Source organism: Squalius cephalus (assembly GCF_949319135.1).
Source record: "Squalius cephalus genome assembly, chromosome: 19".
Classification (NCBI taxonomy): domain Eukaryota; kingdom Metazoa; phylum Chordata; class Actinopteri; order Cypriniformes; family Leuciscidae; genus Squalius; species Squalius cephalus.
The window spans coordinates 5,362,943-5,389,017 of NC_137140.1; the positions used below are offsets into that span (position 1 = coordinate 5,362,943).

The 26,075-nt window shown below is 35.5% G+C and overlaps 2 protein-coding genes across 4 annotated transcripts; one reads left to right on the forward strand and one right to left on the reverse strand.

Annotated features, from left to right (window-relative positions):
* The first annotated feature begins 953 nt into the window (after positions 1 to 953).
* On the forward strand, positions 954 to 16,563 carry LOC307147066 (chaperone Ric-8A). The gene is made up of 14 exons (XM_079851526.1): positions 954 to 1,135; positions 2,507 to 2,592; positions 2,820 to 2,867; positions 4,199 to 4,216; positions 6,565 to 6,651; positions 6,743 to 7,320; positions 8,066 to 8,201; positions 8,491 to 8,679; positions 8,842 to 8,936; positions 10,558 to 10,708; positions 11,933 to 12,028; positions 12,127 to 12,271; positions 14,328 to 14,607; positions 14,691 to 16,563. The coding sequence occupies exons 1-14, from the start codon at positions 1,105 to 1,107 to the stop codon at positions 14,818 to 14,820; spliced, it is 2,070 nt and encodes a 689-aa protein (XP_079707652.1). The 5' UTR covers positions 954 to 1,104; the 3' UTR covers positions 14,821 to 16,563.
* Positions 14,684 to 25,948, reverse strand: irf3 (interferon regulatory factor 3). 3 transcript variants are annotated; one of them, XR_013819213.1, is made up of 13 exons: positions 25,742 to 25,874; positions 25,232 to 25,438; positions 23,904 to 24,081; positions 23,784 to 23,809; positions 23,601 to 23,643; positions 23,427 to 23,492; positions 21,412 to 21,690; positions 21,215 to 21,314; positions 20,841 to 21,106; positions 20,593 to 20,714; positions 19,230 to 19,362; positions 18,052 to 18,118; positions 14,684 to 14,802 (listed from the first exon to the last, which is right to left on the reverse strand). XR_013819213.1 is itself a non-coding variant. In XM_079851544.1 (12 exons), the coding sequence occupies exons 2-11, from the start codon at positions 25,394 to 25,396 to the stop codon at positions 19,249 to 19,251; spliced, it is 1,359 nt and encodes a 452-aa protein (XP_079707670.1). In that variant the 5' UTR covers positions 25,397 to 25,438; positions 25,742 to 25,874; the 3' UTR covers positions 14,725 to 14,802; positions 19,230 to 19,248. The 3 variants fall into 3 exon arrangements, 2 of the variants coding, with proteins under 2 accessions (XP_079707670.1, XP_079707669.1); XM_079851544.1 differs by lacking the exon at positions 18,052 to 18,118 and having other exon boundaries at positions 14,725 to 14,802; XM_079851543.1 differs by lacking the exon at positions 14,684 to 14,802 and having other exon boundaries at positions 17,720 to 19,362; positions 25,742 to 25,948.
* Positions 25,949 to 26,075: the final 127 nt, after the last annotated feature.

The following is a 26,075-nucleotide window of genomic DNA, read 5'->3' on the forward strand; positions in this document are numbered from 1 at the left end:
ATGTGCGTGAAAACACTCCTCATCGCGCGATCCAAGTAATCCCGTGCGTAATCTAGAGCGAGTAGTATTCGCTTTGCTTTTGGGTGTGCACACACCATTAAGGAATGTGCTGATGACGTGTGATGTCAGGAGGTATGGAAATAAATGCATGTTGACAGGTAAGAAGGACATCGTTAGCCTGGTCCTACCAGACTCTCGTACATTTCATTTCTACAGGGAGTCTGGCCTCTCTCCATTGACAAGCGTTAACTTCCTTGAAGGCGGGTACTCTGTTGAAGTTTAACTATTGGATCTGCCCAGAGCCACTCAGGATCTGCCATAACCAGTCGTTAACGTTTGGTTGTGACGTAACCCTACAACTCAAACTAGCGCACGACCTCAACGTCATCGTTCTCAGCCACTCCCTCTGTTCACTGATTGGACCGCCATAAAATTGGCCTGAGAAAACCCAAGGATATACCGCAAACCCAGGCGAAGTACTGAAGGAAAATGAAAATTGAGCGGAAGTACCTAGGAGTTCGGAGCCAGGCTAGGACATCGTATCATTGCATTCGGACCTGAGACTTCCACAGTAAATACTATGTACATGTTTTAATATTTAGACCAGTATTGATTGCTATCAGGATGTGAAGAGAGTTTCAACCAGTAGCCTATAAAAAAAAAGTGTTTATAAAACAAATGACCTACCCTACCCATTCCAAGGCACACATTTAACATCTACATACAGTAGCCTACCTTTAATGACATACAGATGTTAAATGTGTGCCTTGGAACAGTTGCTGGTCGTCATGTCACTGTCATCAACTGAACTGCCACCTTGTGGTTACTGTATGCCACTGCACCATTGACTGGCTCTATTGTGAGGTTATTTATAGGGCGAGTGAATCGAGATGAAGTGGAAAGACATTAAAGGATTAGAGCATAACTAATGCAATGCAGGATTACAGAGAAAAGGGGGCAGGGAAAAAGGAAGAGGAAACAGAGAGTGAAAAAGACTGAGAGAGAAGTGGATAAAAGGCCTGGAGGTAAAGAGAACGACTTGTAGTTTAATAGCAAGTGATTCAAATCCAACAGAAATTTAAGATCCAGCACATTGGATCCAGCATGGCGTACTCAGGTGAAGACACACTCACAGGTGAGAGGATGAAGAAGACACTTGTTTTAGTTGGAGTGGATAGAAATCTGAAATTGACTTATATGCAGGCTGTGTTTTGGTATGAAAATATCATATTAATGCCTTTACAAATTTGAACAGTAGTATTTGTTTCAGTAAGTAGTCGGCCAAACGTTTAAGTGCCACTCGTGGAAATGCTTCTACAGTATTTTTTTTTTTTTTTCTCATTTTATATTGCATTTAGTATTGTTTTATTACAAGTTATATTATCATTGTAACTATTTGAATCAAAAGTTGAATTGAAAACTTTAAATGTTTTAGCTTCTGGTTTGTCCCCCTCTGTGCTTTAATAACAGATTGATTAGGCTACATTTATTAATTCTGATTAGTGAACTAGCAAATATTTCAGTAACACTTTATTTTAGTGTCTGTTACACATCTTACATGTAAGCAGCTAACACTAAACCAAACCCTATCCCTAATTATATAGTACATATATATGTACTTATTACTTTACTCCGTACTTATTTGTATAAATACACCGTAACAAGGGCAACTTAAAATAAAAGGTTACACTTTATTTGGTTTCACTTCATTTTACTGTATTTTTGTTACATATGTTACAAGTACTTAATAACAGTAAATTATGCACAATTACATGCAACTAACCCTAAACCTAATCTTACCTTATATTATACTCTTTATTATACCCTATATACCCTATATTAATCAATATTACTTAGTACTTAAATGTATAATTACACTGTAACAATGACACCTTAAAATAAAGGGTAACACTTTATTTTACAGTGTCCTTGTTACATATGCTACATGTACTTACCATAGTAATTACAGTAAATTATGCATAATTACATGCAACTAACCCTCAACCAAATCCTAATCCTACCCTAACCCTGGAGAAAGTACATGTAGTTACTTAATACTCAGTACTTAAATGTATAATTACACTGTAACAATGACACCTTAAAATACAGTGTAACCAAATAAAGTGTCTGTGTTACAGTGTAATTATACATTTAAGTACTGAGTAATAGTAATTTACTACATGTACTAGGGTCAGGGTTAGGAATAGGGTTAGTTGCATGTAATTATGTATAATTTATAGTTATTACTTCAGTAACTACATGTAACGTGGAATAAGGACACTGTAAAATAAAGTGTTACCAAATAACCAATATTTCTTATTCATTTTACATTTCACTTTCAGCATTTCTTTGTTTTAGATTTTTCAACCCCCTAAAATTGTGTTTATTTTCTTGAAATCACATAAATCACATATTCTTCATGTGGCCTCAGATTTCTGTACCTCGCCTTTTTTTGGAGAATGTTTTAATGTTTGTGCATGTGTGTGCATTTGTGTTTATCTTGCAGCGATAAATGTGGAGAGGATTATTGAGTTTATCAGAGAGGGCGATCAGAAAGGACTCAAGGCAGAACTACAGCAATTTAATCGAGAGGTACTGACAATGAACAGTGATTATGTTCAGTCCAGTAGCTCCAAAACAACTGTATTAATAACATTTGCACTGACAATACATGTCATTATAAAACAATCTACTTTGCACAAGTTGTGCACTCAAAGCTCACATTTTATGTAATTGCTCTTTTCTAATTGCTCTCTCTCTCTCTCTCTCTCTCTCTCTCTCTCTCTCTCTCTCTCTCTCTCTCTCTCTCTCGCTCCTAGTATGCACAGTGCTTTTTCTATGATTTGGAGCAGCGGGACAGAAGAAAAGTAAGGGATATTTGAGCGCAATTACACATCTACACTCACAGGAAAGAACAATGAGGTCTCTTTATATATATTTAAATAAGAAAAAGAAGCCAGTAGCTCCCAAGCAATGTCTTAAAAGGTACACTATGTTAACAACAGAGTCATATCCACACAGTCAAGCCGAGCCGAAGCACAACCAAAACCGTTCTTCCACAAAATGCATGCAGTTTTGTTTTTAAACACTAGAGGGATATTAAGTTACATAGTGTACCTTTAAAATGTTCTCAAATTCAGGGATTTCTATGAATGAATTCCAGACCAAATGTTCTTCCCCGAGCAAATGGTCTATATGTTATGCTATCCACATTTATTTTATAGCTGATGTATTTTATATTTTGATTTCTCCAAATAATTGATTTTTCCCAAAGAAACATCTGAGATCAAGTTTATATTCAATTTACAAAGAAATAAGAACTATAAGCTATATGAAATTGTAAACTTTGAGTCATACAAATTTCCTCTGGGCTGGAAATATTTCCCGCATGTCCTCAGTTGTTTGCTGATACTGCAGTAGTTGACTTGATCCCAGGCCGTCACCTCATTAATATTTAGACCATAAGCTCCCTACTAATTCCATTCCAGGTAGCAAGTCAGTGTTGATGTGTCTACGTTATTTGCATTGAATTAACATTACAATATGATGTTGGTTCAACATCATTTTTACATCCACAGTAATTGTTGATACAATGTTGAGATTTCACAAAATAAGATATATTGAAGAATATTGGTACAAACGTTACATTAGGAATGTTACAAATGTTCTATTACTAGAAATACTAAAACATTGTAAAAAAAAAGGTCTCCAAAAACAAATAAGTAAGTAAATAAAAAATGAATAAAATCAGGGATGTTCCGGAAAAACTTCCAGTCACTGATTGGATGGTTGTGGTTTGCTATTGGTCAGTGTCATGTGAGTGACAGGTTGTCCCGCCCTCGCACCAGTAAACACCTCATCAGAAAAGAGATGTCGCTGCACAAGGGAAGGGAAATTATTTTGATTAAAGATTATGAGGACAAATATAATAAACACCGCAATATTCCATCAAAAAATAGGAATTGCCAAATTTGATTTCATGAAAACTTTTGGATGAAAACTCAACATCGTATCAGTATCACCTTGCTATCTGGGATATATTTCTCCTTTCCTGGTCCTTCAGCTTTGTTACTGCTTGTTAAAACATGCAAACACAAAACGCACACTTAGGATAGAAAAACATCTTGTCTTATCTTTTGGGTTGGTTTAATGATTTTCATATTTTTCTGTCGTCTGTCTGCTTGTTTAATCTGAAAAGAGGCAGGAGCTGGAAGAGGTATTATTTTCTAAATTCTTGAATTCCCTAAGGCTATCGACATCCTGATTTGACCATTATTAACCCTCTGGTGGTCATTTTAGACTAGAAAAATTTACTTTTTTTTTTTTTTTTTTACTTTATCAAAATGGCAAAAAAAACTTCCTATATGAACACACACACACACACACATAAATTGTGGACATGATTAGAAGGCAAAATAGTCACACTTGTAATCTTCACAGTCCAAACTGACCACATAGGAAATTAATGGGGCATATGAAAAACAGAGCTTTTTTTACAGAGCAATGACTAAATGTGACCCTGGATCACAAAACCATTCACATGTCGCACGGTATATATTTGTGGCAATAGCCAACAATACATTGTATGGGTCAAAATTATAGATTTGTCTTTTATGCTAAAAATCATTAGGATATTAAGTAGAGATCATGTTCCATGAAGATATTTTGTGAATTTTCTAATGTAAATATATAAAACATTTATTTTTGTGAGTGAATGCAGCATAAGCGCGAACATAAATGGACAACTTTAAAAATTATTTTCTCAATGTTTAGATTTTTTTACACTCTCAGATTTCAGATTTTCAAATAGTTGTATCTCGGCCAAATATTGTCCTATCCTAACAAACCAATCATAAATGAAAATCTTATTTATTCAGCTTGCAGATGATTTATACATCTCAGTTTCCAGAAATTGACCCATATGACTGGTTTTGTTGTCCAAGGTCACAAATAGTTTTGATAATGCCTAAATATATATATATTCAAATGCAAAACCTAATAAAAGTTTGTCTGTAATTATGCCTGAAAATACTGAGGAACTAAGTAACACACAGCCCTATAGGGAGTAAACGTGATTTCACATGTTCCTGGAACAACATCTGATTTGTGGGGCAAGTTTAAAGTTTGTTAAGTTTAGGCTTACAACCAGGGTTATTTGCTTCTACATCAGTTCAGAAGTACATTCACCTATCATTTCCCTCTAATTTTAGGGATAAGTTGTGGGTAGGGTTAGGTTTAGAGATAGGGTTTCAGACAGGAATGTTGTTCCATGATCAACAAAATATGTTGATCCAGAAACATGTCTTACTTTGCAAAATCACGGTGGCTATACAGTAGCTATAAATAGGGCTAAACAGGTATCCAGTGGTTACACTATGATGTTACATATGATTTATTTTTTTTCCACAATTTTATATACCTTTACTGTATTTTTTTACTTAAACACTATTTTTTCTAATATTTATTATTTATTTATTATTATTATTGCCATGAAATACCCATAAAATACAAAATATTAAAGAATAAATATTATTGAAACAAAATATTGAACATTCATTAAATTAGAAAAAAAAATTACAGTTATTGTCTTCAGTCTGTTTTGTGTGACCCCTAAATATAGAATAGAGTGCTGCAGGGATGACATATTTTTGTAGGCCAAACCCAGAAATGAGTTAGCATTTTAGCATTTCCAGTTCTGTCATCCTGACGTCAATTCATTTTTGGTAAATGTTTGAAATAAGGTCCGTGGTGAACACAAGCTCAAGATATTTTCACATTTTGTTCTACGATATAAAATACATTTAGAATATCCTCTTGCCATGTAAAATGAGGTTGCTAATAAGTGGTTAAATGGCACTACAGAGGTTGTCGGACATTAAACGTTATCACATCGACAGGTAAAATCATCACTAGTCGCTATCAAGTCTCAAGATTATGTGTTAATAATCTCACTCATACTCTTGCTAACTCAAACGTTCAGGGAAATACTTTTTAAACAAAGTCCGAATGAGAGTTGTCGGATATGGAAGCTTGCTTCCGCCACTGAAAAATAAAAGTAAAAAATGTAATTGTGACTTTTTATCTCAGAATTTTGACTTTTTCTTGCAGTTGCGAGTTTACATTGTGAGAATTCAAAAGTCAAAATTCATAAAAGTTGTTCAATTGTGAAGATTATCAAGATGAACAAAATGTGTAAAAATCTTAAGCTTTTGTTAGTCACAGACCTTATTTTCTTCAATAATTCAAAAGCCAGTCCTATTGGATATTTGTCGAGGGAACCATGGGTGATGCTAACTTCCAAGATGGCCTACAAAATACTCTCAAAAAGCACTCTATACCAGAGGGTTAAAGGTGCCATGTACAATTTCTGGATCCCTAGCACCACCACTAGCAACACTAATCACTGTTATATCTTAATCTCTATTGGCCTGTCATTTTACACAAAAAAAAAAAAAAAAAAAAAAAAAAAAAAAACTCCCACAAATTGAATGCATGATTCACAGTATACTCAAAATGGTTAATTCCTATAATAGTTTTTTTTTTTTTTTTTTTGGGTCACCGCAGTTCAGACAGAATAAAGTGCGGGAGTATGTGTCAGACTCGGATTCAGACTACGATGAGTCCAGTGACCCAGACGTCATGTTGAGACAGGTAACCTTGGCTTTTATAAAGAAATACACACATTCTTAAAAACAACATACGCCTTTGTTCATTTGCATTTATTTCTCTCTCTTGCCCTCAGGCTCTGGCTACAGTTATGATCCGGTTCCTCCACACTGAACCGCAAGGGCGTTTGCTGAAAGAATGTCTGAGATCCTTACGAATCCTCTCGAGGGACAAAAAGGTTTTGGGACCTCTTATCACTGACAGAGCACTGCTCACTCTAGCCCACCTGGGCGGCATCAGCAATGCACCTATTCCAAAAGAAGACACCGACAGTGATGTTGACTCCTATGATGACGTCATTTTGGTCATTTCTGAGAGCAAATTTGGCCGAGCAGATGAGGATGAGAACGGTGGTGAGGAAGACGATGGTTCTGGGGCTGTAACCTGTGATGCGGTCTGGGGGCCGAGCAATTGGTGTGGTGATCGCAAGCCTAGCACGTTTTCAAACATCAGCCTCGTACCTTCCCGCAGGAGGAGCAGCGTTTATAAAGCTCTCACACCTGGTAAAAGAGACAGCAGAGGAAGCGTTGGAGAAGCGGAGGAAGAGGGAGAAAAAGAGGATGATGAAGAAGTTACCAGGAAGGAAGTCATGAAAATATTATGTAACATTGTTTACAATAGTACTTGGGCACAAGAGAGAGCCAGTGAACTCAGGTATGAGCCATTTCAACATACGATTCAAACTCAAACTCATTTTAACACATGAATTCGCACCTCTGAGTCCAGACCTTAAATTCATCAAAAGTCTTTGGAATGCACTGGAGTAGACTGTACAGAGATAAATGTTATTTCCATGAAGAGGTGCATACATTTTTGGTCAAGATCTTCTATTGACAATGCAAGAGTCCAGCACTCTGTAAAGTCTCCTCCAGCACATCCCAAAGACTTTCAATGAGTTTAAGATCTGGACTCAGAGGCTTCATGTGTGAAAATGATTCTTCATGCTCCCTCCTAACCATTCTTTCACAATTTGAGACTGATGAATCTTGACATTGTCATCTTGGAATATAGCCATGATGTGTCTTCCTACATGGTTGTTTAAGAAACGAAAAGCGACAAACTCCATCAAATAGGGTTAGAAGAATGAACTTCATACACTTCATCTCCAGAGACTCACTTCACCAGCATTTCACAATTTAATTTTAGAAAAACTATCATCAGATACACAGTAACTCAAATGGCCCTACTTGTGCTAACCAGAGAAAGCTTGACCCCTGGGTTACAAGTCATTGCAAATATGGCTAAGTGAAGTTAGTTTTTAGGGGGGGATTCAATTGCAATGAAATTCATACATTTCTGTTACTAAAGTGTTTTGGGGGGCACTGTATTCACTGAAATTAAATATATTTGCATGTCATATGCTTTTTTCTTTTCTCTCCCACTACTTGCTGTACTTCAGTCTCCTCCGTGGTCTGACAGAAAAGCTAAATAAGGAGTTTCAGTCTGCATCTTCCCCTTGTGGCCAATTTTACACGCTCCGGTTCATGTTTTTACTGACGGCGCTGAGACCTGAACTCAGAACACAGCTGAAACAAGTATCTACTTTTCTCCTTCTATTATTTGAATTTTGAGAAACATTTTTTTAAAAAATGAAGTAATACAAATAATATTTTCTGTTATCATATTATGTATGCTAACATTCAAAAGTTTGGGGTCAGTGAGACGTACAGTTTTTTTTCACCAAAAATGGTGTTGCAGAAACTGTCTATTTCAAATAAATGCTGTTCTTTTTAACTTTCTATTCATCAAAGAATCCTGAAAAAAATCATGGTTTCCACAAAAATTATGAAGCAGATCACAAATACAGTTTTTGGTCATTTTTAGGAGGGAGGAGTGTCGCTGTTGACCACAGTGCTGGAGATGTGTTTAGCAGTACAGTGGAAGGAACAGTATGAGGTCGTGCTGGATCCTGCAGCGCCTCCTGTAAGTGTGGAGGACTCACAGCAGGCTCAGGAGGCTCTGAAGATCCTTTTTAATATCACACACAGCACACACACTCAAGAACCTGAAGAGGTGGGTGTATGCAGATATAATCACACTCATGCTCACTCACTCAAACAATGGTACTATGTGATCAGATGGTAGTACTGTAGTAATACTGTAGTAAACCCACATTGCACTAAATAAATTGATATAAATTGTTAACATCAAGGTTCACATTGTGTCTACCACCAGGAAGCTGCATCTCTCTATCGCCACCTGGCTGCAGTTTTGCGTTACTGTCTGATGGTGTCCTGTGAGGAGGAAGAAGCTACAGATGAATTAAAGGGGTTAGTGTTGATAAATAATTGTATTGCTCTATAATAACTATTATGGGTTGAAAATTTCAGTAATTATGACTCGTTCCATAAGCACAAAAGTGTGCACTAGTGACTGACGCTAGAGGCTGCGGTTCAAATCCCACTCGGAGCAGTGTGAGTTATATTGGTGCCGTGACCCGGATGGGAGTGAGATTTGGGGGGGTGAGTGTAACTGAGGCAAGCTAGTAAGAGCTGGGCAAATAAACCTCACTCCCCTGGCCTCAAGAAGCGCACTGTGGACTTTAATGTCCGCCTCCCATGGGTCATGCCGGAGACAGGGGTTCGAATCCCGCTCGGAGCGATGCGAGTAGAACCAGGTCCAGAGGAAGTACAGTAAAGTACTTACAGTGGAAGTCAAATATAATTTACATGGATTTACAAGATCAAGACAAGCACACAAATAATTAAAGATAAAAGAAGTTAGTAATAAAATAAAAGTAAAGGATAAAATAAAATAAAATAGCATACACTGTTGTGTAGGTAATAAATAGACAAGTAAATATGAGAATCAAATGCACATAATAAGAGTCTAGTGCACATATTAATTTGGCTGACAGATGTACATATTATATTTATATGTGTGTGTATATATATATATTGGTAGGATTTACAAGATCATGACAAACACACACACCCACACACAAAGTGAAATATAATAGAAAACAGTATTAAAATATAATAAAAATAAGACTCCAAAATTTTTATACAATAATAATTACAATAATAAAATATTTATTTTAAATTGTAATAATATTTTACAATATTACTGTTTTTACTGTATTTTTATCAAATAAATGCAGCCTTGGTAAGCATATTAATAATAATAATAATAATAATAATAAAGCAACACAAAAAAACTATGTTGATTGCAATAAATAACAAAATATTTATTTTAAACTGTAATAATATTTCACAATATTGCTGGTTTTGACTTTATAAGAATAAAAAACAAATCTTACCAACCTTTTGAACGGTAGTGTATGTTACTAATAATTTTATTTAATTTTATTTATTGTAATATTTTTGTGTATTTCTAATAATATTTAATTTTACTAAATATTTTTTGTGTTTTTATTGATTTATTTAAACTTGGAGCATTTAATTCTAAGGGTCATGACATGAAAAAAAAAAAAAAAAAGCATTAAGCCCACACACGGTGTGCAGGTAATAATTATAATAATAATAATGTAGAGCACATATTAATCTGACTGACAGAGATGCGTGACTGCCTTCCTTCAGTAACACCTGCTGATCTGTTCGTGAACGCTTTAGAAAATGAGGAATTAGATATGGGGTTTTTTCAAAGTATTTCTCTCTCATATCTCTAAATTGACCACAGTTCATTTACTCATTCTCCTCATCTTCACTCATATGAATTATGTAATGCATAACCTTCTCCACCTCAAAAGGACAATTTATTTTCTGTATTTTAAATATCCAACATTTATAGACAAATTTATGTCAAATACAAGATGTACAATTCTGCTTTTTACAGACTGATGTTCTGTTTTAATCAACAGTGTTCAACATTTGATTAAAACAGAAGAGATTTTAGCACACGCATGACCTCAAATCTCTCTGTTTCTCTCAGGCATGCAGCGAACATGCTGTCTGCTCTCCCGTTGAGTTGTCTAGACGTTCTGGTGTCTGTGCCTCTGGCTCCAGACTCACACCAGATGAATGGAGTCAACATGGACTGTGTGCAAAACCTACTCATGTACATGGAGAGAAAACTGGAACAGGTAAAAAGAGGGTGAAAGAAAGAAATAATGGAAGGGAGAAACAAAAAGATGGAGACAACAGAGAAACGGATAGATTATCATATCATGAATCATATTGTCCTTGAGATTTTGCCAGATTTACTAACGGCGCGTGCCAGCGCAAACCCTCTTTTGGCGTTAAAAAACTACTGTCAGGATTTACTAAAGACACGCAGTGAAATATTAGCGCTGACAAGGCATGAACAGGGTTATTTTTACGGCTGACCTTATTGCATATGCATTTGTAGGAGTTTCCCTTTCAGACACAAAACTTATAGGAGGAGAGTATTTAAATGAATCATGCACTGTGATTTACTAAGGTTTGTGTTTGTCAGTTTACTGGTATTTTGCGCCATTATTTACCACCCAAAAAGGGCATTGGTCATTATGGAAATGATGTTGTGTTGGGTGAAATGTTGTGAAAGGCAGCAGTTAGGTAGAAATAAGTCTATTTCATGCCTTTAGAGCCTTCCAAAAATCAGTCAATACTAATATTTACTATACTATAATAAAATATTAGCACTTCACAGTAACGTTCAAAAGTTTTTTAAAAGAAGTTTCTTCTGCTCACCAAGGCTGCATTTATTTGATCAAAAAATGGTGAAATATTATTACGATTTAAAATATTAAAATAGTTTTTATTTGAATATTTAATAAAATGTGATGCAAGGCTGAATTTTCAGCATCATTACTCCAGTTCTTCAGTGTCACATGATCCTTCAGAAATCATTCTAATGTGATGATTTGCTTCTCAAGAAATATTTCTGATTATTATCAATGTTGAAAACAGTTGTGCTGCTTTATATTTTTGTGAAAACCATGCTAAAAAAAATCAGGATTCTTTTGATGAATAATAAGTTTAAAAGAACAGTGTTTATTTGAAATTGCAAATGACTTCACTGTCACTTTTGATCTATTTTATGTATCCTTGCTGAATAAAATTTGACTGATTTTTGGTGATTTTGGTGACCTTTCATGACACAATTTGAGCATTTTTATTTATTGTGTAAAATTTTGAAAGATTTGCCGTGTGTTTGAAGAGTCAGAGAGGGTGGAAGTAGGGAGAGGGAATACATTATCTTTAATAGTGGACCTCAGGGGGAAAAGAAAAACAAAATATATAATATGACTTGCATATATTTTTGCATGACATTGCTTGTCATGTGCAACCGTGGCTTTTCTAACGCAGTGGTGTTTTACATGCAGGGTGAAAAGGTCAAAGAGAGACTGACCCCTGTGCTGAACTTGCTGACCGAGTGCTCCAGAGGTCACAAAGAGACGAGATGCTACCTTAGACAACAGGCACGACTGCTATTTTAGATTATCATGAGGCAACATTGTCTAATAAAACACTTGCATTGTTTTGTATCAAACTGCATATGTGTTCTCACCGAGTACAGATTCTGCCTCCATTAAGAGATGCTAGCACTAAACCTGAAAAGGGCAACACCTTGAGGAATCGTCTGGTTAGACTGATGACCAGCCTGGATACTGAGCTCAAACATTGCGCTGCCGACCTGCTCTTCGTGCTGTGCAAAGAGAACGGTACTGCATAGAAACACACAAGCATAGAGTATGAAAACTGCACGCCAAAGGACCACAAAAACAGATTAAAAAAATTCAATGCAACACAGTTTCAAAACCGAAAATAACAAAACAACCAATAAACAGCAAACACTAGAAAATGGCTCTTCCTGTTTTCTATCAAGTATAATGACAGAATAAACATATGAATTACTATTATGATTTTTTTTTAAACTATAAATATTGAAAAAATGATTGTACTTAACTTGAAATGTCCTCCTACAGTATTAGTCTGAGACGATGAGGGCTTCTGATGAAATCTCATCATAATCAAGTGTCTGTTAGTTCACATTAAAAGGAATCTCCCAGATTCATTACTGCAGCAGTACAGTTGGGATGCCCAATTTATTTCCTTTTACAAAGACTTAATTCTGTTTTTGGGGTCTAATAGAATAGGCTTGAATGCTTGAATGTTCAAAACCACTTTATTTTTCCCATATTCTCTATTGTTGCAGCTCCTCTCTTCCCAGTCTGTCAGTAACGCTCTGATTAGTTTCTGTCTCTATGAAGCTCCTCCTTCTGAAATCCGCAATGTGCTCTGGTTGGTCGGCCGGATCAGTGTGTTGTGATTGGTCAACCGTTTCAAGCGTGTTTGGGAATGTCACACCCCTTACCATAACCGCGAGTATAAACATACTAATAACTAACTCAACCATGCAGGCCCTGCCCCTTTAATTAATGTTTACCTTGGGTGGGTATTATTTAAATGAGGAATATTGTGACGTGTTCGTTCCCGGATGAAAACTCAAGACTACAATGGAGGCGTTTCAGGGAGTTCAGAAACAGTGACACTAATATAGAGAATAACTCCCGCTGGAGGGACTTTGTGACACTTTGCAGACCTTTTTCATGCTCAAACTGCAACATTACACACTAAAGAAAGATGAAGATGTAAAACAGCACGATAGGACCCCTTTTAAAGTATCAGCTGATTGATATTTGCTTTGCCATTTTCAACTTCAACTCCACAAAAGCATGAATCTACTATTACGTCCTCAAGTCCTAAAGATAATGTAGTGGGCGGGACTAACAGAAACTGGCGAATCTTATTTGACTTTTCATTTTGACAAGCGTAATGTATGCACTAAAAGGAGAGGGAACACTAGGAAACAGTCTGCAACTGACCATGGAAACTCGCATTTAATTATTCCTTAACTAAATGTATACATTTATAGTGTGATAAGACGTTTATTATTATTATTGGGTTTGTTTTGTTTTTTTATTACACTTTTACTATTACTATTAATATTACTATTATTACTATTTGGAAAATAACCAACTTTTGATTGGGTGGGCCACATTTCTTTTTTTTCTTTTTTTTTCTTTTTTTATTGCAAGTTAAAACATTGTAGCTTTATACAAAGTAAAAGATCAATGACATATATACACATACAGAAGAGAGAGGGACATACAGAACACCCAACAACAACAAAAAAAAAAAAAGAAAAAAAAGAAGACAAAAAAAAGAAAAAGAAAACAACTAAATATAGTGTATACAACTAAATATTGTTTAAACAACTAAACAATATAGTGATGTATGCAGGTACATTGGTAAGTTTAAGCAATGAGATATTTTAGTGATATAGATAGAGGCAATTTAAGAAAAGTTGTAGTAAAATTGGTATTCATACAACTACTACTACTAATAATAATAATAATAATTATAACAAAAATAATAATAGTAGTGGCAAAAGTAGTGGTAGTAGTAGTAACAATAGTATATTCATGATAATAACAGTAGGAGTAGTGGTAGCACTGTAATTTATAATAATAATAGTAGTAATTATAATAATAATACTATATTTTAGGCCAGTCAATACAATTATTGCAAATATACACTATTCTCTAGGCCTGGGGACCACTCTACCACTGCCAGTGAGCACAACCAACAGACCCCCCCCCCTGGGATCCACCTGGCCCCTCCCTCGGGTGGGCCACATTTCAACCACTGTATTAAACACCCATGAGTTTTACCCCCAAAACCTAAAAAAAGCTGTTTTATTCTTGGATATTCCAGTGAGACGTTTCGTCAAGTACACTGGATATGGGAATGCCGCTGGGCTCCTGGCCACTAGAGGCTTGCTAGGAGGTCAAAGGTCACAGGCCACATCCTCAGGCACACGGTACTCTAGCGACTCCGACTCCGACACCGAGGAGTACCGGCAGATTAAAGACCGCGTGAACCCAGTGACGGGACAGGTGGAAGAGGAGCAGCCTAATCCCATGGAGGGAATGACAGAGGAAGAGAAAGAGGAGGAAGCTCACCGACTCGTCAGTCTTTTTAACAAACTCTCAAAGTAAGGAACTTAAACCACTTTTCAAAACACCAGTAAAGCTTTGTACACACTGCTCTCACACTCTCGCACCTTTTCCTAAACAGGGAGGATGTGATTCAGCCAATGGGTTTGAACCAAGCGGGTCAGCTGGTGCCACTGTCAGAGCTCAGGGACTTCTCAATGGAGGAGAGGGAATCGGAGGAAGAACACGATGACCTGGAGAACGTGGAGTAGAATCGACATAGATGTGGTGACCAAAACTATATAACTTAAAATAAGTAGTCTTAACATTTTAACAGCGTAAACATAAAAACATACCCTTAAATATTACCTGAATATATCTAATTAAGACACTTTAATTAATTAATACTCTACAGTTCAAAAGTTTGGGGTCAATAAGATACTTAACCAATAGAACATATAAAATATATGATTTTTTTTTTAAATATATCACTAATGCTTCAACACGCACGTTTAAACAACAATAAAATCAGAAATGGATTTTCACTTTTCAAGAGTAGGCTACTTTAGTTTTTTTCCGTTCAACAGTGTGCTTGGTGAATGGATTACACTAAAGTTCTTGCGAAGATTAACGCACAGACTGCAAATACATTACCAACCAAATAAAAGCGCATGTTATTCTTGAGTGTTGTCGCGAGTCGTGCTCTCGCTGATATGGCCTATACTACCTGATGATCAGTAGTGGTTCACCTAATAAAATTCAATAAATACCAGTTACAATAAGCACTTAAAGCTGCAGTCCGTAGTTTTTCCTCTTTGTCGCCATCTCTGTTCGAAATTTGCAATTGCAGTTATTCGCGGAATTATAAACTTTATGTGGGTTGTGCCTGGGCATGGCACAGCGCGGATAAATCCAATGTTTTGAGGAGAATGTGCGGCTGTCAGTCGCCCCCGGTGTGGAGACTGGCATTCGGAATCACAGATTCCACTCTTTGGAAGTATGACCAACATAAGAATTTTCACCGGAAAATGTCGTCTGAACAAGTAACATCCACTTTTGTTCTGACTAACTAAGGGGAAAAAAGCATTGCAGTAAATCGCGCTGATTAAATCTAACGATCACTTATCATATCACGTCAAACCGTGCAAATTATACTTTGTTCTCAAATTGTTAATGTTAACAACATTAGCATTGCGTGACTACATTTAATGCCCTTCCGATATTTATCCTTGTTTTCGCATGGGCCCGGTTGCAGTCTCTTTTTTTCTGTAACCACTCCGAAGTCTTTTGCATTTTACACCAGGTGAATCTCCAGTTGTCACTGGTGATTGTCGTTTGAACCTTTCTGGATCCGCCATCAAATTGATAAGTTTAATTATATCAAGTGCTGTGAGAAAAGGCTATAAATCTTCACCTCCAACATCCTCACACTCATAGCCTACTAGGCGAGACTCTTCTTTATGTGTACAGATGTGACGTAATGACGCAAAGACATGCTCGACTTTCAAGCAGAAATCCACCAGTACCACTGGAATTAAAAACATTATTACAAGCTTACCGTTCTGAATCGAGCTAAGGCAAGCAGATAGTTTTGAACACTGGCTGGTTATGTTCTTGTTCAAAAATTAATTTTGGATATTTTTTAACCCAAAAAAGTTACGGACTGCAGCTTTAACTCAAAAAGAACTATTAAATAATAAAACAACTAGAGAACTTGTTGACTAAAATCAACTTGAAAATGCTGTCTCATGAAACAAAGGCGAATCTGTAAGTTCTTTACAATTTAAAGGTACACTGTGTTATTTCATCAATCAATCGTGAAAGTGGTGGTTGAAAGCTTCTGGCAACATTAAATCCAGGAAAAAAAGACAATTCAAGAGAAAGAGCAAGTAGAGATTCACGAGTGCAGACGTGCAAAGTTTGAACAGACAAGACAAGAAAGTCTTGAAAGTCTTGAAAGCTGCAGTAGTTTTTTTTTTTATTGATGATTTATTTTCATGAATACATTTTTTTTCAAAACATCACCCCTCTGCTTTTTCCACAAATCACACCCTGGATATATATATGTGTGTGTGTGTGTGTGTATATATATATATATATATATATATATATATATATATATGTATATATATATATATATATGTATATGTATATATATATGTATATATATATATGTATATATATATATATATATATATATATATATATATATATATATATGTATATATATATATATATGTATATATATATATATATATATATATATATATATTCAGCAAGGACTCAATAAATTGAACAAAAGTGTCAGTAAAGACATTTATAATGTTACAATGCTGTTCTTTTGAACTTTCTATTCATTAAATAATTCTGATAAAAATTTTGGTTTCCACAAAAAAAAAAAAAAAAAAAAAAAAAAAAAAATATATATATATATATATATATATATATATATATATATATATATATATTATTTTAGAATGATTTCTGAAGGATCATGTGACGCTGAAGAAGACAAAAAAGTAATGATGCTAAAAATTCAGCTTTGCATCACAGGAATAAATTGCATTTTAAAATATATTCACATAGAAAATATTTGTTAATTTGTAATAATATTTCACAATAATACTGTTTCACTGTATTTTTGATTAAATAAATGCAGCCTTGGTGAGCAGAAGAGACTTCTTTCAAAAATCTTAAAGATCCCAAACTTTTATAATGCATTGGACATGTAAATAATAAAATATAAATTTCAATTAGTCAATGCATTTAAAATGTGTTGTGATGTGAAGGACACTATATTCTTTAAATGTTGCTTTGAATGCTCGTTAAATGTTTTATTTTCTGAGATTGTAGAATCAGTGGTACAAACAGTGTGTCGGTTTAATGTAAGTTAGATGAATCCCTCTAGGACATGTTGTGGTCTTTAGTTTTTATTTGTGTTGTATAGCACTGGGTAACTCCGCCCACAGTGAAATCTCACTGGTGCAAAATCCCTCCCACATGGCTGAATATTAAATGTTAAACTGATGTGTGAACTGGTTTGATCAGTTCACTGAATACTACTGATTCAAATGATTCACTCACAAATCTGATACCATCGATAAAATAGTTTAGAACAGAGTATAACTAGAAAAATGTATATTCATTATAGAAAAGTATTGTAATCATGATCACAACTTGTAATAATTGCTTTAATGAGATCATTGTTACATGATATTAGCTAACTGCACTATTTGTATTATCTTAGAAATGTACATTTTTGACATATGGACATTACTTTAATACAGTCAACACTGGTAAAGATCACTTTAAATTGAAATGTAGAAGCATGCATCTTTCTGTAAAGCTACTTTGAAACTATATGTACTGTGAAAAGTGCTACAAATAAATGTGAATTGAATTTAAATGAAATGTTTTCCATGACTTTTTGAGATTTTATTCATTTGCATGCTTTTTGCACTTTTACATGACTGGAAAGTGAAACCATGATACTGAGTGCGAACCTGTTCATATCAGTAGAAAAAGCAAAAGAAACAGGGCACATCAGTGGAACAATGAAGTCCTGAAGTCCTGGAAATGAAGTTCACAAAATGAACACAGTTCACATTCAGTTCAGTCAGAGATATATAAAAAAAAATCAAAATCAGACCATGAAAAGATTTCAGGACATATTGTGAAAAGACATGATTATTCAATGTGACACTATTGTATTATGAGAAATGTAGTCGGGTAAAACCAGACTGAAAGGCACATTAGACTTTTAATGATAGTACACAACTTGTTATATGAAATCCCTCCTTTTAAAATATGACTCTCTTTGTAAACTTCTTTATGTATTTTTATCTACTGAATCAGTGATTATTGTCTTGTACCATTACTGAAAATTTGCTCAGCAATATTAGTCCACACACCTTTAATAAATACAATTAACCATGGAGTCGCCACTAAGTGAACAGTTTAAAGTGCCCTATTATGCTTTTTCGAATATAAGCTTTCATGCAGTGTGTAATATAGCTTTTTGTGAATGTAAAATTTCTGCAACGTTTCAAAGATCAAAGTGCACCACAAATAAAGTTATTATCTCCTAAAAGAAAGAATCGATTCTGAACTGCAGAAACGTGTCAGAAATTCCAGTCTCACTTCCCATCCTGTTACAAACCTTTGTAACAATGAAACAAATTTGCATAATGCCAGTCTATGGTCTTCATTGGCTGAACAAGTTCTACTTTGACCCGCCCTCAAACACTGTAGTTGTAGGTGAGACTGGAAGAGTTTGGTTCATGTTGTCGACATGTCGTGAAGACGCTGAGAATCCACGTTGCATGCATTTCAAAAGGATGAAGACTCGCGCTGGAATTGATCCGGAATTGGAATTGATCCTGGAATTGGCCGTCGACCAATCACAATAGACTGGGATGTCTGACCAATCAGAGCAGAGTAGGCTCTCGGAAAGGAGGGGTTTAGAGAGACTTAATCTTCGAACGAACCGTTTCAGACTCTCTGAGAAATGAGGTGATGTGAAATGTATATTATTAGAAAACGAAAGTGTTTTTTGACCTTGATTTGTACCTTTGACCTTAGACTCCAAAACCACATTAGAAGCCTTTAAAATAGCATAATGGGGCACTTTAAGAAGTCGTTTCAATTCATGCCAAATAAGTATAGAGTCAAGCCTTTTCACTTGGTCAGAGGCGATCTTTCTAACACAACTCCATCATTTGCTCCAGAGAGAGTTGTAGCTCCACGGACTGCAGTGAAGACGCCCCACGTGCAACAGCAATCGTCTTCAAAGTCTCCAGTGAAGTCAGAATAACCTAACCAAACCAGAGAATGGGAAAGAATCCGGGAAATAAGTCATGATACAGTTTTTTATTTTATTTTATATACTCTGACAAAAATCAATACTGGTGCCTCTAAGAAATTGTGAATACAAATGAAGCAGTAAGCCACAAGAGGCATTGCATTACAGTCAGTGACTCAACACCAGGTATAGAAGCAGAATGCCTCACTGCAACATATGGCTTTGAGTGGATAGTCACATGTGACTGTGGCCATAACTGCAATATGATGAAAGATACCAATGTTCAATAAGCGGTTTAATTTCTCAACCCTGTAAAGCTTAGCTTATGGAATAATAGTCAGGAAAATAAAGCCGTTTATTGAACCTTTAGACTAAATATTTGTTTAAAAGCATACGTGTATCATATTTGATATATCAAGGCTTTTGTTTCTTATTTAGTATGATAGTATGAAAAGAACTGATAAGAATGTAAATGTGTACCTTGAAATGCAATGTAAGTCGCTTTGGATAAAAGCGTCTGTCAAATGCATAAATGTAAATGTAAAAATGTATATGATATAGTGAGAATATGGAGCTCAGACTATGTCAGATGTCACTCTGTATCTCTCAGTAATATGTTTTAGTTAGATGATTTTTAAATGCTTAGGTTTTATGATCTAATCTAGGTTTTAATTGTGGAAGAAACAATGTTAATGTAATATAATATGTTAATAATGTAACAATTACATAATGATACAATGAGGATTGGCAGATGTACAAATAAACGTTCCTCAAAAGCCTGATGTATCATATTTGATACATTTTAACATGATTTAAAAAAAAAGAAAAGAAAAGAAAAGATGTATGGATAATCAAGTAAACCTAAGTTTCTTCAGTCCATTAAGTGTCCATCTTGAAATATTACTAACAATATATAAGTTATTCTTACATTGATGTGATAAAAATCATTAAACATTTTAGAGTAAAAATTAAAAAAAGCAAATAAAAAAAAAGAGTAAAAAAGAGTAAAACAAGTATAAACTATCAATCAGATGGCAGAAGGCATGTGTGCAACAGATTATTATTTTTTTATCATGTTGATAGTTTGCGTACCAAATATGGTACAGTATGTTTTATAGGGTTAATATTAAAAATGTAAATATTACAAATATTATATATATATATATATATATATATATATATATATATATATATATATATATACACAGGGAATATATATATAAATAATGTGCCCAATCCTAACCTCTATCATGATGAGTTTCTTCTCCCACGGTTTCATTTTGGGGTCCGGCCACTTCTCTCCCAGAAAGAAGTAAAGAGTATAAGAGGGAGATTTACTGCTTTTCTCCATAAACTCCATCAAACCTAATGGAATGGCATCAACAGACATTATCCAAGGGATATAGAAGAATCACCAAAATATCTGCAACCACCAAAGATCAACCATACCTGAACAAATACATAAAATAATAAACATCTAATATAATTCACCTGAAATATAATTTTTGAAGAGGAAGATGTCTTGAGGTTTGTTTTTGGAGAGCTCTCTGGTTGTTGGGCTTTTTTCATGTTTGCACAAACCCCAATAGATCCTGCTGTTTCCCCAGCGATGGCCATAAACCACAGCATCCGATCTCCTGATCTCCAGACCGCCCAGATTCTCCAGAATGTCATTCGTAAGCTTGGCCTGGATCTGATCCACGATATCATCTGGAGGAGGAAGCCTCACCACTGGTAGATCAGCACTGGACTCGTCCCTATGGGAGGAAAGGGTGGACAGTTCAGTATTCGTCTATTATATTAAAACATGATTCAGTGGTGCTAATTGAAAGTTGATCAGTCAATTAAGTACAAAAAAACCCAACATGTTTCCCTGATACGTCAGTCTGAATCCAGCATCATTCTCCACCAGCTGTTCTAACACCATCTTCCCTTTGTAATACACCTTAATCCGAAAAAATGTCTCTGTGAAGGAAATGAATGAATGGAAGAAAAGCTGTGTGAGTAATTAAACACCAGTAATTGATGTGAAGAATATGTCATGGTCTTGGGTTCTACCTACCCAGTTTTGCTCCAGGAATGGCACCCTGATCCCCTTCAGCATGTGGTGGACACGCCGTCGGCTGCTGATATTCTGGAGAATGAGGATTCACAGCCATCGCTGCATCAGTTGGTGAAATCTGCCCCAAACCACCAACAGCACCCCCAGCTGAAGAGAAGACTCCAGCAGTGTCCACTGTTTGATAATGGGCCATCCCAGTAAACTGGGTTTCTGAACAAGGATTCGTTTGGAAGAGTTGTTGTTCCATGTATGACTGATCTGGATTCCAAATTTCATGGACTGAAACAAAAAAACGAAAAGTGAAATTCATAATTCGCTGTCCTTTAAATCATTATTTAACTAAAAGCAATAATCCATGTACATTGTAAATCAAGTGGCCAAAAGTGGTGTCCAGAGGGGATTAAACCATCTAAATATGAAGAAAATATTCTATTTTATTATTATTATTATTATTTTTAAATATGAGTGAAGAACCACACACTAAACATGGTTAGGGTCTTTATCTGACAAAATTATTTGGCATAAAAGTCAAACTACAGCTACAGGTTTTATTTTACTATGCAAATATGAAAATGCATAGAACACAGAAAGTGCGCAGGAAAAAGCAGACACTGTCTACCCGACAACACAATCAGTTATTAATATTTTGTTGGTTCTCTCTTGTTTTTACATGTTTCTTTGTATGACAGCCAGGCCAAAAATTATGCCTGGATAATTTGACGTGTCATTGCGTGTCAAAACAACATGCCTACCAATTCTTCAATTAATTTTTGGTAGCACTTTATTTTACAGTCCTGTTCCCCATGGACATACTATGTACTTATTATAGTTATTACAATAGCTGGGTAATAACTAGGTACTAACCCTGAACTTATCAGTAAACCTAACCTTAAAGGGATACTCCACTTTTTTTGGAAATAGGCTCATTTTACAACTCCCCCAGAGTTAAACAGTTGAGTTTTACCGTTTTCGAATCCATTCAGCCGATCTCCGGGTCTGGCGGTACCACTTTTAGCATAGCTTAGCATAGATCATTGAATCGGACAAGACCATTAGCATCTCTCTCAAAAAAATGACCAAAGAGTTTTGATATTTTTCCTATTTAAAACTTGACTCTTCTGTAGTTACATCATGTACTAAGACCGACGGAAAATGTAAAGTTGTGATTTTCTAGGCTGATATGGCTAGGAACTATACTCTCATTCCTGCGTAATAATCAAACTTTGCTGCCGTACCATGGGTCCAGCAGGCGTAATGATATGACGCAGCACCTGAAAATAGGTCTAGGTTAGACAAACTTAGTCCCGGTCACGTTGGAAGTTACTGAGCTGGGGACTATTCTCAGGCGCTGCGTCATATCATTACGCCTGCTGGACCCATGGTACGGCAGCAAAGTTTCTTGATTATTACGCAGGAATGAGAGTATAGTTCCTAGCCATATCAGCCTAGAAAATCGCAACTTAGTACACGATGTAACTACAGAAGAGTCAAGTTTTAAATAGGAAAAATATCAAAACTCTTTGGTCATTTTTTTGAGAGAGATGCTATTGGTCTTGTCCGATTCAATGATCTATGCTAAGCTATGCTAAAAGTGGTACCGCCAGACCCGGAGATCGGCTGAATGGATTCGAAAACGGTAAAACTCAACTGTTTAACTCTGGGGGAGTTGTAAAATGAGCCTATTTCCAAAAAAAGTGGAGTATCCCTTTAAGACATTTAGTTACCTCATATTACACAGTATTTTATACACGTAAGTGCACATACTGTAAAATAAAGAAGTGCGACTGAATTTTTAATAATATTTGAATAAAGCATGTAAATTTCCTAAGCAGGACATCACTTTTGGCCTGTGTGTGTGTGTGTAATAAAACACAATTTTTTTATCATAATATAACAATAGCATACATTATGCATATAAAGATTCAAATACCTAAAATAATGGTAAAACCATAGAGTTAATCCATATCATATTTTGCTTTGTACTACAGCATCCAATAATACACTTTTCAATCTACCTTGGGAGGGACTTTCTTGAAGATTTAGTCCAGTGAATTGTCCCTCTACATCTTGGGATGGGTTTGCTAAGAAAGAAAAGATCAGATAACAGTAAAACATAATGTCATCACGATTAAAGGCCTACCTCAGCATTATATAACAAATGCATGACTGGGTATAAAAAAACTGCTTACTAGAGAACACGTTTTCCTCCTCCAAATATAGTTCTGGAGAAAACTAAAAAACGGGAAACAAATTTCCCAAGTCAGTGTGTGTGCTGTATGTCTTATCCGATGCCACAGGTTGTCTATTTGAATGTGCTTTTTCTAAAACCCCAACCTGACAAGCACAGAATAACTGATTAAACAGATACTCACATCAGTCTCTTGAGACCCTTCCGATCCTGAAGGCGGGAAGGATAGAAAACAGAAAAGGTTCATAACAATTCAACGAACAATCTTCTTAATGACATCAACCACACATCTATTGCTTCTTACCTGCAGAAAGATGATCAGATGGAAACTGATACACTTTATGCGGATCAGCAGTGTCATTCTTGTTGTCAAATACCATCTTGAAGCCTTTGGCACGAAGAGCGCTTCGGAAGTTTCTCTTCCAAACGGAGGGATCTCCATTTATCCTGCCGTCTCCAGAAGCGCTGGTCTGAGCCCATGCCTGACGGGACCCAAATACAGATATTACTCCTACAATTACAGTGTCCTCTTGTGAAAAAGAAATGTGCTTAACTGTGTTAAATGTGCACTTGTAGTGTACTTCAAATCTAAGTGTGCTTAAAGAGGGTATGCATAAGAGCTGCACGATTCTGGATAAATCACGATTTTTTTTAAACAAGGATCAAGATTCGCCCATGATTCTGAATAGATAATTAAACAAAATAACATGAACTTTACTAGAGGCTCTGACAAAATGTTCATTGCAGCAGACTATATTTAAAAAATCATTTTGAACCATTTTTTTATATCGGTTTGAATGAATGATTCATTGATTCACTCATGAAGACTTCACTTGTGTCGTTACTGGACGAATCAGTGATTTTGAACAAATCTCTTGAATGATTCATTCACTGACAAATAGATTTTTTAACAGTCACTTCAAGTTGGTTTCAAAAGGTGATTTGCTCTATTTTGTTCGCTACCGTAGACATCAGTGTTTATATCCGAACTATAAATGTTTGTCCCAGTACTTCTGGGATCTCTTGAATTATTGTAACACAGAAATAATGATACTGTCAGGTTAAAAAGTTTGTCAAGCTGTTTCATATAGCATGAGAACTGCTCTCTCTGCTCTCTACATGACATAAATAGATGTTTCAGTGGATATGACATTAAAGTATATTTTAGTTTACCATAAATGCTTGTCAGTACAATTGACGTTAGCCATATTTCACAGACAACATAAGTAATTATGAAAATAGCCTACATATAAAGATCTACTTAGATCTAATGCACTAAACACTAATATATCAATAATATACCAAAAGTGCCATTGCATTGCAAATTCAATTATTTTAAAAGGATGGTTCACCAAAAAATGAAAAGTTTGTCATCATTTAAAATCAGTTGATGGGGGAAAACACTATGGAAGTCAATGGGGCCCATCAACTGTTTGGTTACTTCTGTGTTCAACAGAAGAAAGAAACTCATATGGGTTTGGAACAACTTGAAGGTGAGTAAATGATGACACAATTTTCCTTTCTGAGTGAACTATCCTTTTAAGTAAAAAACATGGCACGTTAATATGGTAATCAAAAACTTGTATGAATGATAATGGATCTTTAATAATGACAAATAATGCTTATTTTCACCTTGAATATGAGGACATCATCACTGTTTTTGTCCTGTCTCAAAGCATGCTTCCATGGAATGCTAAACTGCTGAAGTTCTTGATTGGTCCAACACACTCCAGGATAACATCCACTCTGGATTTTTTGGTACAACCAGGGAACGAAGAGCGGCTTTGTTTGGGTCATGATGATGCAATCAGACTAGACTATACCAAACCATCAATGTACCTGCACAAACAGAAGAACATGCTGAAATATCCGCTTACAGACTCTAACAACTCCAGGTCACACTGTTTTATTTAAAAATATATCATAATATGATAAAGCAATACACCCCTAAAATACAGTAAAACCTAAAACACCTTTCTTCTAATGTCAATGTTTGACTGAACTTTACAGTATAAACATTTTCTGACATTTAATTTTAAACATGACATATCTTGGAAGACATTCTGTGATCTCGGGAGTCAAATAATAAACCATAATTTAAGTATAATAACAAAAACACCATGGCTTTTAATCGTCACTTACCGTGTAAGGTTACATCGACATGTGTTCTGTGGCCTGTTGTGTTTTTCAGCGAACTCTTCGGTTATCAGGGCTGTGAGACAGGCTCGCTTGTCAGTTCTGCATTAATACCGGGCTTTATTCAACAGTTTGTCCCTTGAGGTCAGGTGATAAACATTACTCGGGAAATCCATGTCAGTTTCGATTTACCATTTTGACGTCATTGTACACGTCGCTCCCTGAGTGTTTTACCCCAGATGACCACTAGATGGGGAACATTTTATCATTTATTTTGGAGTCATCCTCATTCAGTTTGTTTTTGGTCAGATTTCCGTGCCTCATATCATGCCCAGCTTTC